We start from the raw sequence: 21,050 nt of genomic DNA, 5'->3' as shown, positions 1-21,050 counted from the left end.
CTGAGATATTTGGTCTGTGAGAGGCTGCTGGCATGTCTGCCATCACAGCACTTATCTTTCTCTAGTGCAGGGGTGTCCAAACTGTTCCACAAAGGGCCGTGTGGCTGCAGGTTTTTGTTCCAACCAACCACCAGCACACCAGACTTGACTCATTTAATCAACTGATCTCAGTCTTCAGACAGCTGATTGGTTGAACTGTGAGCTCTTCATTGGTTGGAACAAAAACCTGCAGCCACACGGCCCTTTGTGGAACAGTTTGGACCCCCCTGCTCTAGTGCTTTTAACTGCATCTCTCAGTCTTCCTCAGCAGATGAATTTTGTGCGGACTTGGAGTTTTAGCACTCAGCATGTCTAACAACTATTTCCAGTATCATGGAACCGAAGTTTCAAGGAATAAAGTGCCGATCTGAATTTCTTCAAAGTTGATTTTTGAAAAAGTGACAGCCCTAGTGTCCCTCTGAACTAGTTAAGAGGGTCAGTGCATGAACAACAGGAACAGGATTTTCAGTCAGATCTACCGTGAGAAAAATTCTTTTTAAGATTTCCCAGGGTAGAAGGTGGTGTTTTCAGATCCCTTGTTAAATCTGACCATCAGTCCAAAACATAAAGAGATTCAATTTTTTGTGTTTTCCCCCCAAAAATTGACCTGATCTTAATGGGTGTGATGGTAGTTAGATCATATAAAAAATGCAGCTGACCCAAACAGAAAGACAACAACACAGGAAACGTCATGATCAGGCTTTCCTGCAGTGTTTCAGAGCTGAGGAAGATATTGCTGTTAAAGTCCCACCAATGAACAAGTGGTAGCGGTCAAAAAAAAAGCACCAACACATTGTTCTTGCTCTCCACAGTTCATGCCATCCATCTGCCTCACAAAGCACATTTTGTCCTGTGAAAATGACGATCCACCATGTGATCAGACTCTGCTCAGATCCAGTTTGGTTGACATATTGACCTGTGGCATTACAGCGAGACTGCTGCCTGATTAAACCACCCAGGGGCTCTAGGGAAAATATGTGCTGCAGGCCCTTATTTGCTCCCATTGCTCCCACTCTCTGCATTATCTATGTGTTGAGCCGAAATTAGTTTAATGAAATATACATGTAAGCACAATATTAACTGGTCTTTAAAATTTTATTTTAACTCAGTGCTGCTTTACAGAACAGGGCTTAAAGATTAGGTAATACTGCTTTAAAGATCCTTTCATGTGTCAGTGGTTTATTATCAGACAACATTGTATTAACAAACAAATCTGCAATTAATTAAATAACCACAAACTAACTGTCACATGGTGTACATGGAGCCCTGAACTAATCCAGCCTTGAACAGGATCCTAATTGACCCAATAAGTTTGAATAGGGTTTGGTCCCAGCTCAGGATATGGTTACTCAGAACTCAGTGGAACTGTTAATACCTCTAGATGGACCCTCTGATGTGGACATGGCAGAGGACAAGCCTCCACTCCACCTCTCAGGGTGGATCAGTACAAATGAAGTCTCAGGAAGAGAGCACTGTAGATGAATTTGATACCTCAGTTTCCAGCTGGTCTCTGCCATTCGGCCTCTGCGGGTGATTGTATTAAGTAATAACATGTTGTGTATGAGTACGGGGCTAACCAGTTTACTCCCTGTTCAAACAGGTTCTAGTGTGGGATGTGCCATGTGTGCTAGCTGGAGATGAGAATGAAACCCAGTCGTAACCTCCTCCTGGGGCTGTGCTCCATGTTGGCCCTGGGATTCCTCTACTACTCGTCAAACAGGGTCAGCTTACAAGGCTGGGGACACAAATCACGTGAGTCTTCCTCTCATAAGTGGGCATAATGTGAAGTACAAGGTGACCTGTTAACTTCTTTTACTGACCAGTGGCAACTGCTGCAAGAGAGATGGAATGTATGTCCTCTACACCATTTGTGTAGAGGACATGTTTAGTGGAGTTTGTGTCTACACAGGCAATGAAAATATGACCAAAATATGTGTAGGTATCTTCATCCCCGTTTAAACCCTGAAGCAGTCTCTGTCCTCACAGTGGACCTCTTATTAATTCTTTGCACTAAATAATGAACAGAAAATTGTGGCTTATGACAGAGTCATTTTTATCTAACATATTCAGTAGTTAAGAACAAGTATTTGCTAAAATAGAGAAATTAATCAAAATAGCATTCATTCATTCATTTTCTACCGCTTAATCCGTCAGGGTCGCGGGGGAGCTGGAGCTATCCCAGCTGATTATGGGCGAGAGGCGGGGTACACATCGCCAGTCAATCGCAGGGCTGACACACAAAGACAGACAACCACACACGCACACACTCACACCTACGGGCAATTTAGAGTAGCCAATTAACCTAACCCATGCATGTTTTTGGGATTGTGGGAGGCGACAGTGCTAACCACTGCACCACCGTGCCAGCCATCAAAATAACAAATATTATAAATATATCTGAAAACCTATGGCCCTTGTTGTTTTGTCTGGTTTGTCCACCAGCTGTTTTTTTAGGGTATGAAGTGACTTACATAACAGACTGCTGCATCACAGATAACCTGTCTCATCCTCCAGTGTGTGGTCAGAAAGCACAGGGGAAACTTTTAGCTATCCTAAATTGTAGCTAACCTCAGGGTTAGCCCTCCTCACTACACACCCTGAACTCTGCTGGGTTCTTCAGAAGTTGTACTGTGTATTTTCTGAGAAACTGTAGCTCATACTGAACATTCACTGTTTTATTCACAGTTTAGTGCTGACATGACTCCACAACGTCCAAGCACACCTGCTGGTCCTGAGTGATGAAAACATATAAATCTGTAATAGCTAAAGTGAGCTGTTTGTGTCTGTTAAGGGAGAGGACTTTCCACCTGCAGAATCTATCCATGGAACTTTTTTACCAGATGGGGGAGCCAGTCTATTTGCTTTCATCTGTGGTTTTAGTTTTCCTGGATCCTTACACTACACTAGCTCTTCACTGCTTTCTTTGCTCTCATCATCTGGGCTCATTGCTGATGACGTGAACTCATTAATTTCTTGATTATTTCACGTTTGATGAAGTGTCCAATTGAGAAATATTGAAGCCATTTTGCAGTGTTGATATTGACAGTTGGAACTCGCCTAACACACATTGTTTTATACTAGTGCCAAATTACATTTTAGTACCCTTTTTCAGTTGGTTATTTCACAATAAAATTGTGAAGTAAAACATTTTTCAAAGTCACTGTGGAAGGTTCATTCATCCTGTGTATTTTTCATTATGACAGTTGTTTTTATTTTCATTTTTTTCTATAGTCTGTCATTTTGCATTATTTTACGGAGTGACTTCCAATTTGATATTTCATTTTCAGCTCATTCGAACCAAAGTTCATATTGAACACTTTGGGTCTTCATTCAAAAAAAGGGCAGGGTTTGATTATGTTGAAGTGATACAGTACCAAAGTGTACTGTTTGTGATATGCTGCTGACATTTTATCAAACTGATTATTTAAGCTAAATTAAAAAGAGTAACATGTTTACCGGGCAAGAGTGGGTGTTGAATTCAGAAGTGACACATCGTAGGGTGGATTCTCATTTCCAAACCCAGCCAAAGTAAAAAAGAAAAAAAAGTACAGATAGCTGTTAGGATATTAGAATCACCACCTGGCCATCCATGTGGAAAACACAGGTAGATGTTGTCCTGCTGCCATTAGCACCTTAGGAATTGTAGTAATTGTTTGCATTAACTTTGAAAGTTTCATTTACTTACATGATTTGTCACTTTTGGTGACCTACCCTTTGTTTTTGTTTTTTAACCTTTGACAGCTTACTGCTTACCTTTGCACAGTTTAGGTTATTCAATTGAATTGCTTTAATAAAATTGAAAAATGGGCGTCTTCTAAAATGTTTGACCAGCTGTGTGAAAAGACTCTTCCTACCCTAAGGCCTCTGTGGTTGACTGAATTAGTGCGTTTGCCAGATCTCACCATACCACATGACGGTTGATCTTTTCTTTCCTTTTTCCTTCCATCTTTGGACATTACCAGTATGCCAGACCTTTTCTAGTTAAGCAAACGTTTGGCCATCTTGAAGGGGTCTTTGATTAATCTGGCCCTTTGTGTCTCTTTCCTCTGCCTCCTCTTGCAGATACATTCTGCTTATCACAGCCAGTCGACCGATTAGTTGGTCCCACAGGGCTTTCAGTCCCTCCTTTTCCTGCTGCTTACTGCTTTCTTACTTTCAGTTCTTAGCGTGTTCTGTCAGGTTATGGTCTAAGGCACTCCTACTTCTGCTTTCTCTTACTGGTGGCCATTTCACCCTCTTTCCTGACTTTTTCTCTTTTCTTTTCTTCTTTCTGCCTTTCTTCATCTGCTGGCTTACTCTTGACTTCCTGCTCAAACGGGGGGCTCTTGTCATGCTGCTGTTTTGTCTAACTATCCCCAAATCTGGACTTGGCAACCCTTTGGTGCTCAACATGGCTCTGTGTCTTTCCTTGTTGGATGCGAAGGCCCTTCCCTAGGCCCTAGGGAAGCCCATGGGAAAGGTAACTTACCTGCTCCACCCCATTTCAGTCTTACCCACCCTCAGTCAGTCTTTCCTGACCGTTCTCGAGTCTTATTTGGATTCCAGCTTCTCTGTTCACAGTAGTCACTGCTTGTCCAACATAACATGTTAAGAACATATGTAAGTGTTGATCCTGCAAGGCGGTGCTGCATCTCTCCTTTTTCAGATTGTCTTCTGACAGTCCATTGGCCTTCAAGAAACATCGGCCTGTGAAACGCTGGCAGCCAACCTCCATTGGGTGGGTTGAAGCCTTCTAGCCGCTCACCCTGCATCCAGTGTATTTGGTTTTCTTCCTCTCGTAGGTTACCTCTGTGTCTTCTTCCCAGGTTAATTTTAGTTCCAGCACAACTCTCTTTAGAGGTGCCAACCAGATGAGCATCTCAGGCCTCAAGGCTGTGCTAATAATCTCAGTGGGGAACTGCAATTGTTGGCTTATGTCTACCTTCAATGTCCAGTCTTTCCCTGTGGCCAAAATTAGATTTTGATTTACGGAGGTACTCCACTTGGGTCCATCTAATACAGTACATACTTACGTACAGTACGAATTTGGTAGTACCAAGTATAAATTCAGTCAGTTTTAAGTAAACCTCACACTATGCTCAGGTTTTTTTTTTTTTTTTTTTAATTCATCCTACACCTGAGAAACTTGCAGATTCAATGTAGACAGCTTGCTTTATTCTTTGCAGTCTGTTGGCAGCAACTTAGGTTTTCAGAAAATACACTTATTTAACGAGAGAATTACTTTTTTACCCTGAGCACGTAAGCATTTGCTAGCAATTTGGGAGATGGTTGGACTGGACGTTTGTGCTCAGCTTGCTGGGGATGAAGGCTGCTCTCAAAGTTCATGAAAGGGGTGGTGGAGTTGAAGATGGAGAATAGCTGAGCGTCTGCTAACCTGTGTCCAGGCTTGATTAGGAAATGGCGTGTTAAATAGAGCCAAGTAAATGCTTGTTATTTAGCCCACTTGAGCTTTTCCTGAGTCTGTAAACTTTTGGCAGTCAGAAAAGAGAATGTGCCAGACAATTTAACTGTAGATTAATTTTTTCAAACCAACCTTGAAACAGCTTGTGCTGTCTTTGTAGATTGGATGGCTTTTATATTCCAACAGTGTTGCCAGTGGTCATTATGGCTATTCTTTAATCTGCTTTGAAAGGTGGTGAAAATCAGATCTGAATTTTTCCTGTCATCAATCTCAGCAGTTTCTTAATACTAAGCAGACATGGGCTACTGTGATAAATGTAAATATTTATTGAATTACAGTCTAACAAATAACAGGAATTAACTAAGTTAACTAATACAAAATACTGCAGATGGGGTGGGAGCAATTTGCAAACAGAGGTCAATACATTTTGCACTGTTTGCAGAAGTACAGACTACATTTTTAGTACATAAAGAGGAACTTAACAGCACCTTAAGATCTTATTTCCTCCAGAAATTACACAGAATTGAGGCCAAACAGTTTAATCTTGGTTTCATCAGACCAGAGAATGTTGTTTCTCACAGTCTGAGAGTCCTTTAGCTGCTTTCCTGTGTCTTTCGTTGAGGAGAGGCATCTATCTTGGCCTCTCTGTCATGAAGCCCAGGTTGGTGGAGTGTTGCAGTGATGGTTGTCCTTCTAGAAGTTTCTCCTGTTGTCACACTAGATCTCTGGAGCACAGTCAGAGTTACCATCGGGTTCTTGGTCACCTCTCCTACGAAGGCCCCTTCTCCTGTCATTGCTCAGTTTGGCCATGCAAGCAGCTCTAGCAACAGTTCTGGTTGTTCCAAACTTCCTCCATTTAAAAATTATGGAGGCCTCTGTTCTCCTGGGAACTTACAATGCAGCAGGATTTTATTTTGTAGCCTTTCCCAGATCTGTGCCTTTCCACATCATCTTTATACCATGTTAATCATTTGAATTTATATAGACTCCAGTCAAGGTGTAGAAACATCTCAAAGGTGATCAAGAGTAATGGGAGGCATCTGAGCTAAACTTTAAGCGTCAAAGCAAAGAGTCGGAAAACGTATCTCACTGTGATACTTCAGTTTTTTTTTTAAGTAATTAGCATAAATTTAGCTTTGTCATAACAGGGAATTGAGTGTGGATCTGTATTGAGGTACAGTTTTTTGGTGGTGTTCACTTTGGAAAGACCAGATAACTTTAAGGTCTGCACCTCACTGGCACAAGCTTTCCAAATATCAGGTTGTCTGAAATGTTCTCAGTATCTGCTATCTCCTAACAAAGGTTTGTATTAATCAAAAAATAAAGCTATATGCAAGGGGATACATTTACTTAAAAAGCACTGTCAGTTTTTGAACATACAAAGTTTCACTTAACTAACAGAGACTGAAAGCCAAACTGCGGTTAGAAATTGATAGTACTAGGTTGGCCCTGCTTTATTTGATGCTACAGCAGGATATGCATCCTCCCACACTGTCCAGAAACAACAAGCATTGCTTATCTTCCCTCCCACCATGTTGTCTTTACAGTTAGCTTTTCCATCAGCAGTCCAGACTCTGTCCCCAGCTCTTCACCCAGCATCACTCACGGTTCTCCACAGATAGTGTCAGCTTGGCTTAAGGTGTGTGCCTGCACACATTGTACAGGGTTGGATATACTCCAGACTGGATTCTGACACGGTCAGCAGACATGCTCTCAGCTCTGTTAGTATTACATTAAGCAGGGATGTGTTCACACATGTTTATCGGCATGTACTGTCCACAGATAAAGAAACTGACATCACATGGACCATTGCACTACGTGTACAGATATAAGTATCATTCAAGCTTTGCTGTGTAGCTCTCGATCTTCAGAGAGAAGGTTAAAATAGCAGTCAGACAGCTTTCCAGAGTTGTAAAAACTTGTCATATAGTATTCTGCAGTGTGCGGGTATATAATAATAGCATTTCATTCATTTATTCACCACTTCAACCTTTTGTGCTTTTAAACGTAGTACTGTTTTTGGTCTGAACCCTCCCTAAAACAAAAAAAACAAAACGAATCTACATCAGATGCGTGGTTGTACTTGATGGTTGGTTAATTGGCCAAATCGGGATGCTGTTTTTATGCCTCGGCGCCGGCGATATTTATGTTTTGTATCGTTTGAGGGATGGCTTTCAAACTTTGCACAAATGTCAACTGAGTAGATTTTGGAGGTCAGAGGTCAAAGGTCATGGTCGCTTTGATTGTACATTAAATTTTATGCATGCGAATGTGATATCTGAAGAATACTTTGAAGGATCTTCTTTAATGTTTGCACAAATGTTCACTGTTACTCAAAGAGGGTGAGTAGATTTTGGAGGTTTGAGGTCAAAGGTCAAGGTCACTATGACTGTGTTTACGTTTTGCTTGGCAATGCAATATCTTAAGAACCCTTTGAGAGATTGTTCTGAAACTTTGCACAAAAGTTGACTGTGACTCAAGGATGCACTGAGTAGACTTTGGAGGTCAAAGGTCAAAGATCAAGGTCGCTGTGACCTTAAGTTCATTTTATATGTGGATGGACTTCAAACTGCTCAAATGTTGGCTGTGACTCAAGGATGAACTGATTAGATTGTGGAGGTCAGAGGTCAAAGGTCCGCTGTGACCTTAGTGCAAATGTTGTTCTTCAGAATGTGTTATCTCTACAATGCTTTGAGTGATGTTCTTCAAACTTTGCATATATTATCACTGCTTGTCAAAGATGGAGTCAATATGTATTGGAGGTCAGAGGTCAAAGGTCGAGGCCCCTGTGATCTTGTCTAAGTTTTGCTTGTAAACACCCAACACTAACCTCCCCAAACATTGCCATTATCACTACAAAACACCCATAACCTCTACCTGTGCATCTGCTACAAACTGGCACCCAACCGCGTGCCATGCGGTTTTGATGCAGTGTCAATCTCAAACATGTCTTATCTTCACCTCCTCACCCCTTCCCTTTCTGATTGCATGTCCACATAAAGTTGATGTCCCAGTTCAAGGTGTGGGCGGCTAGAGCTTAATCCCAGTCTTGCCCCCAACACCTTCACCATATCTACTTGGCTTCCATTGCACATCAACACTGCACCAGTTAGTGTAGCGTAGGTAAGTGGAAGTGCACAATAATACCCTCCAACAGGGAGGCTGTACCATATTAAGTCAGTGTACACTGACTTATATGGGGAAACTCAACAACCAAATGAACAGGGCAGCTATCAGTATCCATGGTGACTAGTGGTAGTAGGGATTGGTTTGGGAAAGGGCCAGATTGTCAGCCACCACACTTAGCTTTGATGTAATTCTCCCAAGAAAAAGAAGGAACAGCAGAGGGCGTTAATGCATCATCTTGATAGATTCTGAAGAAGGTCATTGGTCTTTACACATGGTTTCTATTTTGCTGTCAGTATCTAATGATGTATATAATACAAGGCCATTACAATATTATATCATAGCTTTCTTTTTTTCAATGTCACGGAGGTGACATTGAAAAAAGAATCTATGTGTGAGCTGCACACATAGATTTAGACATTGAAAAACTGGAACAAAGGTCATGTCATGATATCTAGAATAGCCACTCATTTAATGGTTGTTGCTGTGCATTTAGCGTCAGTGATGTCTGAATGGCGCCACAGTGGACAGGTTTGGTACGTGACTAATACCACATTACAAAATATATCTGTTGTATTGTGCCTTTGTTCAGAGGCTTTTTTTCCCCCAAAGACTGACTGAACAACAAGAGGGGCACTAGAAATTAACAACTTCTCTGACATACACCTTAAACTCTGTTGAGGATGCAGATTACACACTGTGGAAGAATATCTAGTATCTTGTTATGATCAGCCCCTGGTGACTGTTTTGTGGACTCTTGTATTGGTTCTTTCAGTTTTGTTCTGTATTTCCTGTTTTATTTTGAAGTGTTGTTCCTTGTGTATCTGTTCTTGGTTTATTTCCTTGTCTTTTTCCCACCTTTGTTGATTGTCTGCCCCGCCGTAATGTGTATCACCTGTCTGCAATGACCTCCACTGTATTTAAGTCTTGACTATTTAAGAATCTTGAGTTTTTGTTCCTGTTTGTTTTAGGAGGATTTTTGGTTTTCCTGGGTTGTGTTTCTTTGCTTCTCAGACTTTGTATGCCAGTGATTTTTATTTATTTTTTATTATTATTAATCTGTTATTAATTCACCAGTCTGCCTCGAGTGCATTTGGGTCCTCTCCCTTGTGTTCCCAGCCACCCACTATAACATGTTCCTGTCCAGCCCTACAAATAACTTACACTGGTTTTAAACATCGTCTCCTTCTGGAAAATTCTACAAATCAAAATATGGATCCAGCTTTCAGGTCAAATTAGCAGCTTCTTTGTGCACGATTTGCATGATGTGTTCCTCACCTATGGATGTTTCTTTGGAAGATGAATCATGGGAATATGAGTGTGGTCCTCTTCAGACAATGCTGTTTTTTTCTATTCCAAGATGCAGTCATCTGTTCCAGTATACCTTCATATCTAATTTTTCCTGATGAACTTTGTGTATTTCTGATGTCCTCTAACGACATTCTATTTGCTAATCTGTTGGTCTGTATAATTAGTTTCAAGACTTGAATGACTGATTTTAATGAGTTGGTTCACCCAGATCATCGTGGCACAGATAGAATGGCTGTTACTTTTTCAAAAAGTCTAGTTTGAACAAATTCAACTTACCATATAATTCATTAGAACTAATTTGAATGCAATCTATGCATGGCATATCCAATCCATGAACCGCTATCTAGGCAGTCAGTCAAGGTAGTATAGTTGACATTGCTCCCCTTGTTTCTGGTGCCTCCTCTACCTCAATCTAGCAGGAGATTTGTAGGCCTCAGATGTTGTAAAGTTGTAAAGTAGGGTTTAGTTAGTTTACTAACAGGTCAACAGGGATCCTAGTCAGCTAGTAATGAATTTTGTTACATTTAATAAATTCTGAATTTAAAGTTCTAATATGTATTTTTCCCCATCTTAGAATGAATGTTCATATTACAGCCCTAACAGATAGTGTTGGTAAAATTGTTGTTAGGTCTTGGGGATTTCCCATAAAGCCTTACAGCTTCACCAGCTGCTAACAGGCCTCGCCCATCCTGATCTCAGAAAGGATACAGGCCTTACCCATATCACTGTGAATTTGACTAACTTCACTGCTCCACTTGTTCGCTGCGGTGTCTCTCACTCAGCCGTTTGGTCGGGCCACCCTGCTCATGTCCTCCTTGTGTGTCAATGACTGCACTGAGCCTGGTTGGCTTCAGGTCATTCAGGTTAATGCATAGAAGTGCAAACCAAAATAAAGATTTGGTTTGTACCTCTATGCCGGCTCATATTACATAAGACCAGTATTATATAAGACCGGTCAGAGTTAACGGATTGTACAGAAACATCTTACCTTATTTGTAATTTAATGATTCAGTGTCATAAAAATAACCTATTAAAATGAAGCATATTATTTATTGTCATTATATTTACCTCCTTTTATTTTTTTCTAGTGTACGACAAACAAGGGTTCCTTCTTAAGCTGGATGGTAGTCTGTGAGTATGCATTTTACTATTCATACAAATTCTACTTCCCAGTCAAATGGACCAGCACTGTTTAATTGTCCCTACCGTTTTTTCTTTGTGTAGTATGTACTGTGTATATATAACTTGTATATGAATAGGGAATCATTACCTGACTTCATTCCTCCACCTCTACAGGCCTTTGGACCTAATGTACAAGTATGGCAATCTCAGTGAGGGAGCCTGTAAACCTGGTTATGCAGCTGCCAAGATGACTGCCATTTATCCAAAGTAAGAATACGTACCATATGTATTTATACATTTGAAATGAGCTTCTAGTTGTACAGACATCAAACAGAATTGTCAGATACACTGTGATCAGTGTGACTCTGTTGTTGTAGTGCGTTCTCCTAGAGCATGATCACACTTCTGTTTGGTAAAAGCTGGATTTACACTCAGCACAGTATAGATTTGGATTCACAGTTGAGGGTGTGATTTCACCAACTGATATCAGAATCAGTTTTATTGTTCAAGTTTGTGCACACAAACAAGGAATTTGAGTTTTCCTTTGCTCTCAGGCAGTTCAGAAACAAACAGAACAACAACAGTAACAATAGTGCAATGGATCAGTATGAATGATTAGTGCAAGTCAATATATATATATTCAGACCGTTGAAAAAGTATGTGCAGGTTGTAGAGCAAAAAGATGCTGAAATGAGATAGTGAAAAAAAATCCAGCATTCATCAGAGCAACAGCCTGAGGAAAGAAACTGTCCTTCTATCGGCTGGTTTTGCAAACAGTGTTCTGTAACACCTTCCAGAGGGGAGGAGTTTACAGGTCACAGTATGTGTCCAGGATGTGAGGGGTCTGCAGAGGTGTTTTCAACGCGGTTCCTGACCCTGGACCAGTATAGGTCCTGGATGGAGGACAGGTCAGCGCTGATAATCCTCTCTGCAGCCCGGATTGTCCTTTGCAGCCCAGTCTTGTCCCATTTGGTGGCTGATCCAAACCAGACCTAAAGTCCACCGTCATCTCGACAGTTTAGAGCGAGTTCAGCTCCAGGTGGTTCTGAGTTTAGGGATGATGGTGTTGAATTCTGAGCTGAAGTCCACAAACCACTGACCTGTTTGCCCGGTAGGCAAACTGCAGGGGGTCCAGCAGGTGGGTCCAGGCAGCACAGTGTCCTGTGTCACCTCTACAATGCTAGATACCTGTGTTATCAGGCAGATGATGCTTTATATTTCCCACTATAACTGTGTTTACATACTTGAATGTACCGATACAGAGCTACAGTGAGCTGCACACATAGATTTAGAGAACTGGAGTTACATCCAAGTACCTTGTGTTATTTTACTGTGTCTCACTAATGGCTAAGAGGCTACCACCAGGCAATCACTGTGTTTATGTTCATTCATTCATTCAGAGTGAAGTGAGCAGAAGGTTCTGCTTTGTTACATGTTTGTTAGTGAAAAGGAGGAGACTTCTGAGTCTTTAACTTCCTAAAAGTTGTCCTCACTCTCAACAAATTCCACTGGCATCAGAAACATAGAGGAAGCCAGTCTCAGTTTTTTTAGTGGGCAACCATTGCTGCTTTCATCAGGCAGTTCCAAGTTACATTTATGATTACAGTAAACACACATAGTGACATTTTTAGGAGAATGGCTTCACAGTTTGATTGTAGGTACCCAACAAATTGCACAAAATGTTTTAAAGGCTAAAAGGTTTTAATAATAAGAAGAGCCCTGACAAATTTCAAATACATAGAGACATATTACAAATGAGTTAAACAACTTGGACAGCTTGCTTTGCATGGATCTCTCCAAGGAATTGACCCGGTGTGTGTTGTTTTGTTTCCCTCTTTTTCTTCTGCTTTTAATTTTCAGCAGACTATGCACGGGAAGTGCATTACTGCCTCCTGCTGGTTAAAATGACAGTGCAGTTGTAAATGATGGATGTGTTTATCAGCATATAGCGGGGGAGTGAGATCTGACCACAAGTGGACACTTGAGACACGTGGAGCCATAGGAACTGACGTACTTAGAGCTGTCCACTTGTCCACTCACATCACCTGAGGTGCATGTCAATGCCAGCTCTGAACAGGACCTTCATAACAGTTAAAACTGTCCCCTCGCTCTTTCATCGTTAGCTTTGATATGTGACGTATCTCCACGTCTTGTTTCACCCCATGCTTAATGAGCTTCGTTTTACATTTCATAAAAATGTAATAATTTCTGCTGCCATTAGCAGAGGCACTCTTTATTTCAGACTCCTCGACTGTAAAAACCGGCAGATACCCTTATACCCAGAAGCTGGTGCATGTTGTTAAGCTGGACGCAGTTAATGTCTGTACTATCTGTGTGGACTTTGGAAATTTGCTTTGTATTCACACACAGAAACAGATTTTTTGATTAGTCTTTATTGGCCCTGTATTCCAGGTAGTTCCATGTTTAGTTTTGTGTTCCATTTACAGAGTAAATTAAGCCAGGCTGTCTGTTCTAATCCGTCTGTTGTTTGAATAAAGTCTTCATTGTGTTTTCCTTACTATTTGACTGACTTACATTTACCCAGAAGCAGTTCTTACTTTGTGGGCAGTTGTAGATTTGCTTTGACAATAGACTCTTATTGTTTTTTATCTCATGTATGACCACAGTTCTCTATTACAGTCCAGCATTCAGCTGTGATGTCTAATCCAGAGCCACACTGCTCTTGCCTTTGTATTTCCAACCCATTAGCACAGCGAAACCACAGATTATCAGTTGATCTCCAGTCCAGCACAAGACCCTGACTCTGCTGAGTCAGTCCAGGAAAACCCCTATAGAAAGTAGTTTCCTTGTGTGTGGAACACCCCACTGCAGCCTGGAGTGTCAGAGGACCTGACACCCTCCAAACCAGTGGTCAGAAGGGTGATAGAGTGACTCACAGCCAGTTAGTTTGATGGCTAGACAGTCATGTGTCCCTGTCTGAATGTGATCACCAGTGCCCCTCGCATGGCACACTGACTCTGTGGTTGCTACTGTTGCCTGATAGCAATAAAGTCTTTGGTTCAAACCTCAACAGGGTCGACTGAGGTCAGTCTCCGTGACTGGGCTCACTTTGTTGTCTCCGTGTCCCCACCCCAACAGAAAAAAAAATGATCGGTAGGATCCTTTATGGTAAGGATGGCAAAAATATAAAAGACAAAGTTCTCCAAAGAGATTGATTGTATACACTTTTTAATTTCAAATGCGTATTTAAAGATCTATGTTCAAACGTGGCAGCATTTGGTGTATCACAAATAACTCGATAGAACACACTGAATGATATGTCTGTCCAATTCGAGGGCAGACATGATCTGTACAAGCCTTCTCAGCATTCAGCTGTGCCTGCAATAGCATACTAGTCTGCCTGTGGGAGATACTAGCTTAACCCTTTCCATCTGTGTGCAGGCATATTGTATGAAGACATATTTGTTTCGGTTGTCACTGTGGTTGGCTGATGTTTAAGACAGATACCGTACAGTGGCTTCACTTTTTGCATGCTGTAGATTTCATTTCATTTTAAAATTGACAAACATGTTTTTATAATTTTTTTGCAAATTTATTTAGAAATTACAAACTCTGAAAGGCGTGCTTGAGTACCACTAGTACTAGAGTACTAGTTGCCTATTTGTATTTCTTGACTGCGATTTTCTTTTCTTTTCTCGTCATTTCCTTTCTTAATTTTCACAGGCATCAAGGAGAAGAGAGGCTTGATACTCCCATCATCTAACAAGCGATTTGCTGTGACAGGAAAATGTTAGCGACTCCAGTCTTACACAGGAGGAGCAGCAGAAAACAGAAGTTCTACTGTTAATGTATTACTTTTCAATAACTGTAGTTTACTGTTTGATGTGTTGAACTGCACAGCTTCAGCATCCTCACAGGTGCTGTTATATACACAGCACTCGCATTGGCTTGTGGAGCAGGCACTTGCCTAATGGTAAAGGCCTTGTGGTGCTCTGGAGGAACGCCTAATTCACCTACTGTATTCCTAAAACCTTGCCTAAGTCAAGTATTCTTAGCCAGATAGTCCTATTTTATAGAAAGCACAGAGTGGTGTGATAGAGGAAAGATCCCATTTCTGCCTCTGCATTATTAAAGACCACGCTGTAAAAGCACTACACCTGCTTATGTTTTTAGCACTATCTATAAAATGAGTTGGGAGATGCAATGGTCTAAATGGGCCCATGTGTTGCGCAGATCTATTTTTGTCCTCTTCTGCTCTGTTGTCGCCCCAGTGCGTGAGAAAACCTCTGGCCAGTTCACTTACCCACTTACTCTGTGAGCACCAGAGACACGCAACCCACCAACCCTCCATGACCTTCAGACAGCAGCGTTAATGAAGTGTGCTCAGAGTCCAGATTGTAACCTGTTAAAATAACACAAGTCGATTTTCCTCAGGAGAAAGGAGTGGTAAAATGCCCGGGGCATCCTTGACCCATTTACTCTGCTGTCTTTGCTCAGCTGGCTCCTCTGTTACAGCTGATAGCGAGTACTGAGAGAACTGGTCAGAGGCTCTAACAGAGATGGAGTCATTCGTAAAGTCCCGCTGCTTCAAAAGAAATATCCATATCCTTAAGGCTTCACTTTGATCTGTCCTCATTGAATATATTTCAAAAATAATTTAAAATATATTCATTGGCTTCATTTCAATGAATAATTGCCATGGTTTAAAACATTTAATCATTTTAATTAACATTTTAGTCATGCTAACAGGGTGACTTCAGGCAACAACTATCTGATGCATTGTCATGTCATTTTGTACAGACATTCGTGGTCCCCAGAGGATGATTCCTGATGATTCTGCTGATTTGTAGCTGGTCAAAGTTTTCACATATATTGTCTCATATTGATGAACATCATGGTTATAACATATATCTCTGACATTTACTCTAATACTTAAATTAGGCAGGGTTGTTGTTGGGGCTGATTTGTCTCAGCCTCAAAATCTATAAAACCTAATTATCTCATACCAGTGTTAAAGGTACCACACTTAAATACCCAACCCTCAGGTAAGTAAAGCACAACCTATGGGTGGTGGTTGAGTGGCATCCATTCAGCTGCAGCAAAATTTGAGTTGGGATTTTACAACATAAATTCTTTCTTCTCAGATTTATGGGAACTGAACCTACTACCTTCATAGCAGGACGTTCAAGCATCAAAGCACACCATCAAGCAGTAAAACAGTGTGGAAACAGAAAGGCAAGATACATCATTAGTAGCTGATTTCTTAACTGTGTTTAAGTGTTTTCGGGAACATTTTTCTTTCGGTTGTTTTGTAGACCTTCCAGCATTCACTGATTAGCAACCGTTTTGCTTTGTCTAATCAGAGCTCATTTGAGGTTCATTACGTGATATTACTCATGAAAAGAAACACGCTGCCAAAGCTGCAGGGGTTGACTTGGTTAAAGAAACAGTTTTTCTTTTAGACTGTTACCGTTCTTCCACAGAGAATTTCTGTGGTTCTGACGAGGAGTTGGTGCTGTTTCTTATTCATTTTTAAGTGCTTTTTTTTCCAAAGGGGGACTTTTCTTTCATTTGTGGAGTGTAAAACATTGTGAATGTGGCTGGTCCTGTCAGAAACTCTGCAGCAACTCACATTTACAATCAGCGTCCTGACAGAGAACATGCTTAGTTACCCTCTATATGAATTTTTTTTTAACCTATTTTGTATCTATCTTTACAGTTACTGTGAATTTTCATATTTTTGCTTTTTAATTTTTTTGTCAGTCGAAATTGAACTCTGTGACGTGGGATGTGGCATAGTCAGTGGAAATCACACTGATGATTGATTGTCATGAATGGCCTTATGGTAAATTTTAATTTAGATATAACTTCATGTTTGATTTGTCATCTGTCACCCAGGGATCTTGTCAGAATGCCCACACACGTACATCCATCCAGTACTTACATGTCCAGTTGTGCTTGAACAAGAAGCTCAGCTATGTCAGCCTTCATTAAGGCTTATTCCCCCAAAGTGGAGACAGATGTGAGGCCTAAATAGAGCGTAACATGTCTAATGCTGGGAAGCAACAAACTAACAGAAGACACTTAGCTGTAATTCATATGCAATGTTGAGCACATCTTCCTGTTCATGTAGAGTGAATCATCTTCTAATTATATTCTTCACATACCTGTTGATACTACTAGAACATACACTAATCAGCCACACCAGAGTCTAGAAGAATAAAACCCAGATTCTATTTAATACGCTTTAGGTTACAGTTAGCCATATAGATACATCTGGACTGATAAACGGGCAAGGATTTTATATCAGTTGGATCTAAGCAGGACATTTTATAGTTACAGTGCTGTGAAGTGGGTGCACATGTCTTGTATATCTCAGCCAGTGCGTAACAAGAGATTACAGTGTGAAAATGCCAAAGCGGTTGTGAGATGATTCAGGCAGTTCGGTATTGTATAGCACGTCTACTACAGAGAGCTTTGCAAGTTTATTTTTCAGCTGTGAAATGTTTCTCCTTAGTAAAAAGAAAAAAACACATCACATATTTGATTGCATCTCTCTTTTCCTGATCTATATGCAACCTCCTCCTTATGTATGAAGCTCTTGGTATAGTTGATCCATTTAACATGCACTGTGTACAAGGGGATTAGTGGTCCCAGAGAATCCTTGTTTCTGTTCAGATTCTTTGAGAACTTCTTTAGCCAAATCTTTTCATCTGTCAGACGTGGTCTATACTCGCTATCTGTCAACATCAGTATGAATATCAGCCTGTAAACGTGCACTGTCCAGGTAGAGTTCTGGGAAGAGATGAAGGTCCTAGTGGACATTTTACATTTTATGTCTCATGCCATAAAGACATGTCCATTTCAGGAGAAGTTTTTATTCTCATGCAGTGTCAAATCTGTACATGGGTGAGCCAGGCTCAAGTGGCAGTGGCACATGAGGGATAAGAAGGGAACTTGTCACTGGAAGGTGGCCGGTTCAGTCCACCACCAGGATCAGTCTTGGTGGGCCATGCTTGCCTGGCTCCCAGTTACTAACTTTGAGATGCTCTTAATGAAGACACCTAAGAAGCTCTGCTCCCTTGTGGCTGCTCAGTGGCCAGTAAGTCAGACTGAATATTGTTCCCAGCCTCACTGTGTGAAATTTGGAGCTTTGTCCTCTCCCTCACACTCTGAGTTTGTTTTGTTAAAGGTAAACTCAGACAGACTGTGGATTAGCTGGAAACACGATACTCTAAATCCTCTTAAGCATTCTGCCATTAATCAGTGCATCTACACTGTCAACATCAGGGCCGTACGGGTCTCGGACAGATACTGCGTTGATGAATACCACTTCTCCGTTCTTACTTGTAGTAACATGTTTTCTTTTATATCAACAGATTCACCAAATTGGCGCCCATGTTCCTGGATCCAAATTACAAACGGTACTCCGGGATTGGTGATTATTTGCCTCCATTTGGAGTAAGATCGCAAGGTATGTTTACACTTGCTTGTCTTTGTAGTTGAAGCTAATACAAATCAACTCAGTGTAAGTGGCATTGCATTCCTCTCAAGGTAAGACGAGATTTTCCTAACCACTGGCTGGGAAAATACCCTGGCACTGTCAAGGCCTCAGTGTTAGTTTAAATTAAAAGTGGTCTCTACGACTTGATGTCCGACCATGTCTAAAGACAGAAGTGTTCTGAATGATCACATCTGAAGCTGAGGTGAAAAGCCTGCTGTCCTACCGTCCTCCTGGCTCCATCCCAGTGATCTCTCTCCAAGATTTTTTTTCTTTTGTCTGTCACTTCAACCAAAATGTAGATTGTAGATCTGTCTACATGGTTGTCAAACATGAAGTCTTATTTCTGTGCTGCTCACAGACGATTGCTGTTGCGGCATGACTGAAAATTTCTACAGTCTTATTTCAAATGTGACCTCTCCTTATATTTAGAAAGTTTTGATGTATTTGGACACTTATATTCAGACTCTTACTGTTTATGCATGCTTTGCACTACAAATTTTGTTTACGTGTCCTGAAGCGCCCACTTCTGATTCTGACCTTACCAAAGAAGTGGAACACGTTCAACAGCCCACATCAGTGGGGCTTACATTATTGGTACCTTTCCAAATATAAGTGTCCAGATTAGCTTTTTGAGTCAACACCAGTTCATTCTCTTGTACGTTTTTTTTTTCAGATGTTTTAAACTGATAATCATTATTAGATATGTAAAGTTCAATCCATTTCCAAGTTTTGATTCATTGAGATGTCAGAATCTGACTGAACTTCTCACTCCTTTTTCTTTTTCTCACTTCTTTGGCTACTGAGTCAAATTTTCACTGTTCAAACAGACTTCTCCAAGAGAGCTCGAATGACATGCTAAGGTGATCGGTCGGAAGGGACCAAAAAACCTCCAAACACCTTGTACAGGTTGTGAAACAAGGCAAGATAAGGCCAAAAAAATCTGAAAAAAAGCTATTCATGTATTATGGTAGTAGTTGGTGTAGTTATCTCTGTGTATGGCTTAAACAAGCTTTACAGGTGTGGGTATTCACGTTGTGATTCCAGTTCTATACTTAAAACCCAATTAAGTGTATTAAAAAAAAAAAAAAAGTGGAACTATTCCTTTAACTGAACACGTTATGTTTCTGTCTCCAACAACATGAGTCAGTGTTTGGAGGAGCTGGCTGCTTTTGAGAATGATCAAGTGTTTATAATAACAAAAAGCCACTCAGACTCACTTTCCTCCTACAAAGTATATGATCATATTAGTTTTTGGAGCACCGTGTTGCATAAATCTCCATTGTTTATTTCATTTGGAGCAATTAAATCTCAGACATGGTGGAATGGATTCATAGTGTGATGTATTTCATAAGCCTAATGAGTCAAACATGACAACTTTTATTCCAAAACTGTGACTTAACCTCTGTCTCATTGGTCATCAGGCAGAGAATGTATTGTTTATAAATGCTTTTTCCTCAGCTGGATGTTTCTTCAGATGCCCGTCACTTGAAAGAGCCAGTGGAGCTCCCACCTTGCTTTGCCACCTGTCTTTAATGCTTGTATAACATTGTAACATGAAGAAGTTCCTGGCCTCATTTATCACAGTTAGTCCAGCTGTGCAGGAGATGAGGGCATCATAACTTTATCTTACTTCTTTTCCTCTTTCTCTGTCTTATATCTGCAGAGCAGATCATAGATATTCTTCTGTCAGCTACTAAAAGCTATGGCCTTGAAGAAGAACTCGACAGGTAAGTTAGTAGTGGTAGTTTTCTTTTCATGCTCTGATCCACCCAGTATATTAGCGGTATGTGTGAGCTGTTGTCAAAATGAAATATTTTATCTGAACTGATCAGTGCTTAAAAAAGTCTGATCTTTCCCAATTTATCAAACTTATTTTTCAAAACACAACATTCCTAAATATTTTATAGTTATGAAGAACCCAACCAACATCAGCCAAGCTAACAATCAGTTTACCTCAACAAGCCCATTCCTTTAATACAGTTCATATTGTTCTCATGAAATTTGTCTTTTTTGAAAACAAATTTAATCCAGTGTAATTTACAAGAAAGACTTCAAATCTAGTTCTTCTTTTGACCCTCTTGGGTCTAAAGTTCCCAGTGTGGAAATCAAAAATGCCATTCTCTTAAGGAGTAGCTTCACTAAATCAAAGTCTTGACCTTTGGAGCCAACGCATGGGTGTGTTAACCCCCATGAGAGCTTTTGTTTTGAAACAATTCTTATGACTTGGCACGTTCATCAAAAAAAAAAAAAAAAGTTCTCTCTTTTTCTTCTGGTTTGCTGCTAAAGGTTCCACTGTCATTGGTTTTCTCCGTTGGTCAAATCTTTTGTTACAAGATAGTCACAAATCATCATCATATCTTTGAAGGGCTTTTTGTGGCTTTTACAAATATTGGACCTAATGGGTCTGGATCCAGATCAATACATTTCAGAAAGCTGTGTGTTACATATTCTAAACAAAGCTTCTGTGGGTAAATGGTAAGTTTAACATGAATGATCAGTTACTAAAGTCACTGCATTGTTTGATTCCATTTTCCGTTGAAGTTTTTGTCTTTATATGGACCTCATCAGTTGCACAGACACTGTGGA

The 21,050-nt window shown here is 40.6% G+C and overlaps 1 protein-coding gene across 1 annotated transcript in view; it reads left to right on the top strand.

The window, feature by feature from the left end:
• st3gal3a (ST3 beta-galactoside alpha-2,3-sialyltransferase 3a) overlaps positions 1–21,050 on the top strand; it is a 38,609-nt gene that overhangs the window by 1,648 nt on the left and 15,911 nt on the right. Inside the window, exons 2-6 of the mRNA XM_041040577.1 lie at positions 1,640–1,791; positions 10,966–11,008; positions 11,174–11,266; positions 18,340–18,434; positions 20,128–20,191. Coding sequence (XP_040896511.1) covers positions 1,677–1,791; positions 10,966–11,008; positions 11,174–11,266; positions 18,340–18,434; positions 20,128–20,191 — 410 coding nt within the window. The 5' untranslated portion in view covers positions 1,640–1,676. The remainder of the gene's footprint in view (positions 1–1,639; positions 1,792–10,965; positions 11,009–11,173; positions 11,267–18,339; positions 18,435–20,127; positions 20,192–21,050) is intronic.

The sequence above is a fragment of the Toxotes jaculatrix genome, chromosome 6 (assembly GCF_017976425.1).
Source record: "Toxotes jaculatrix isolate fToxJac2 chromosome 6, fToxJac2.pri, whole genome shotgun sequence".
Lineage (NCBI taxonomy): Eukaryota > Metazoa > Chordata > Actinopteri > Toxotidae > Toxotes > Toxotes jaculatrix.
The sequence above is the reverse complement of the archived record's forward strand: the minus strand, read 5'-3'. Positions and strand labels throughout refer to the sequence as shown.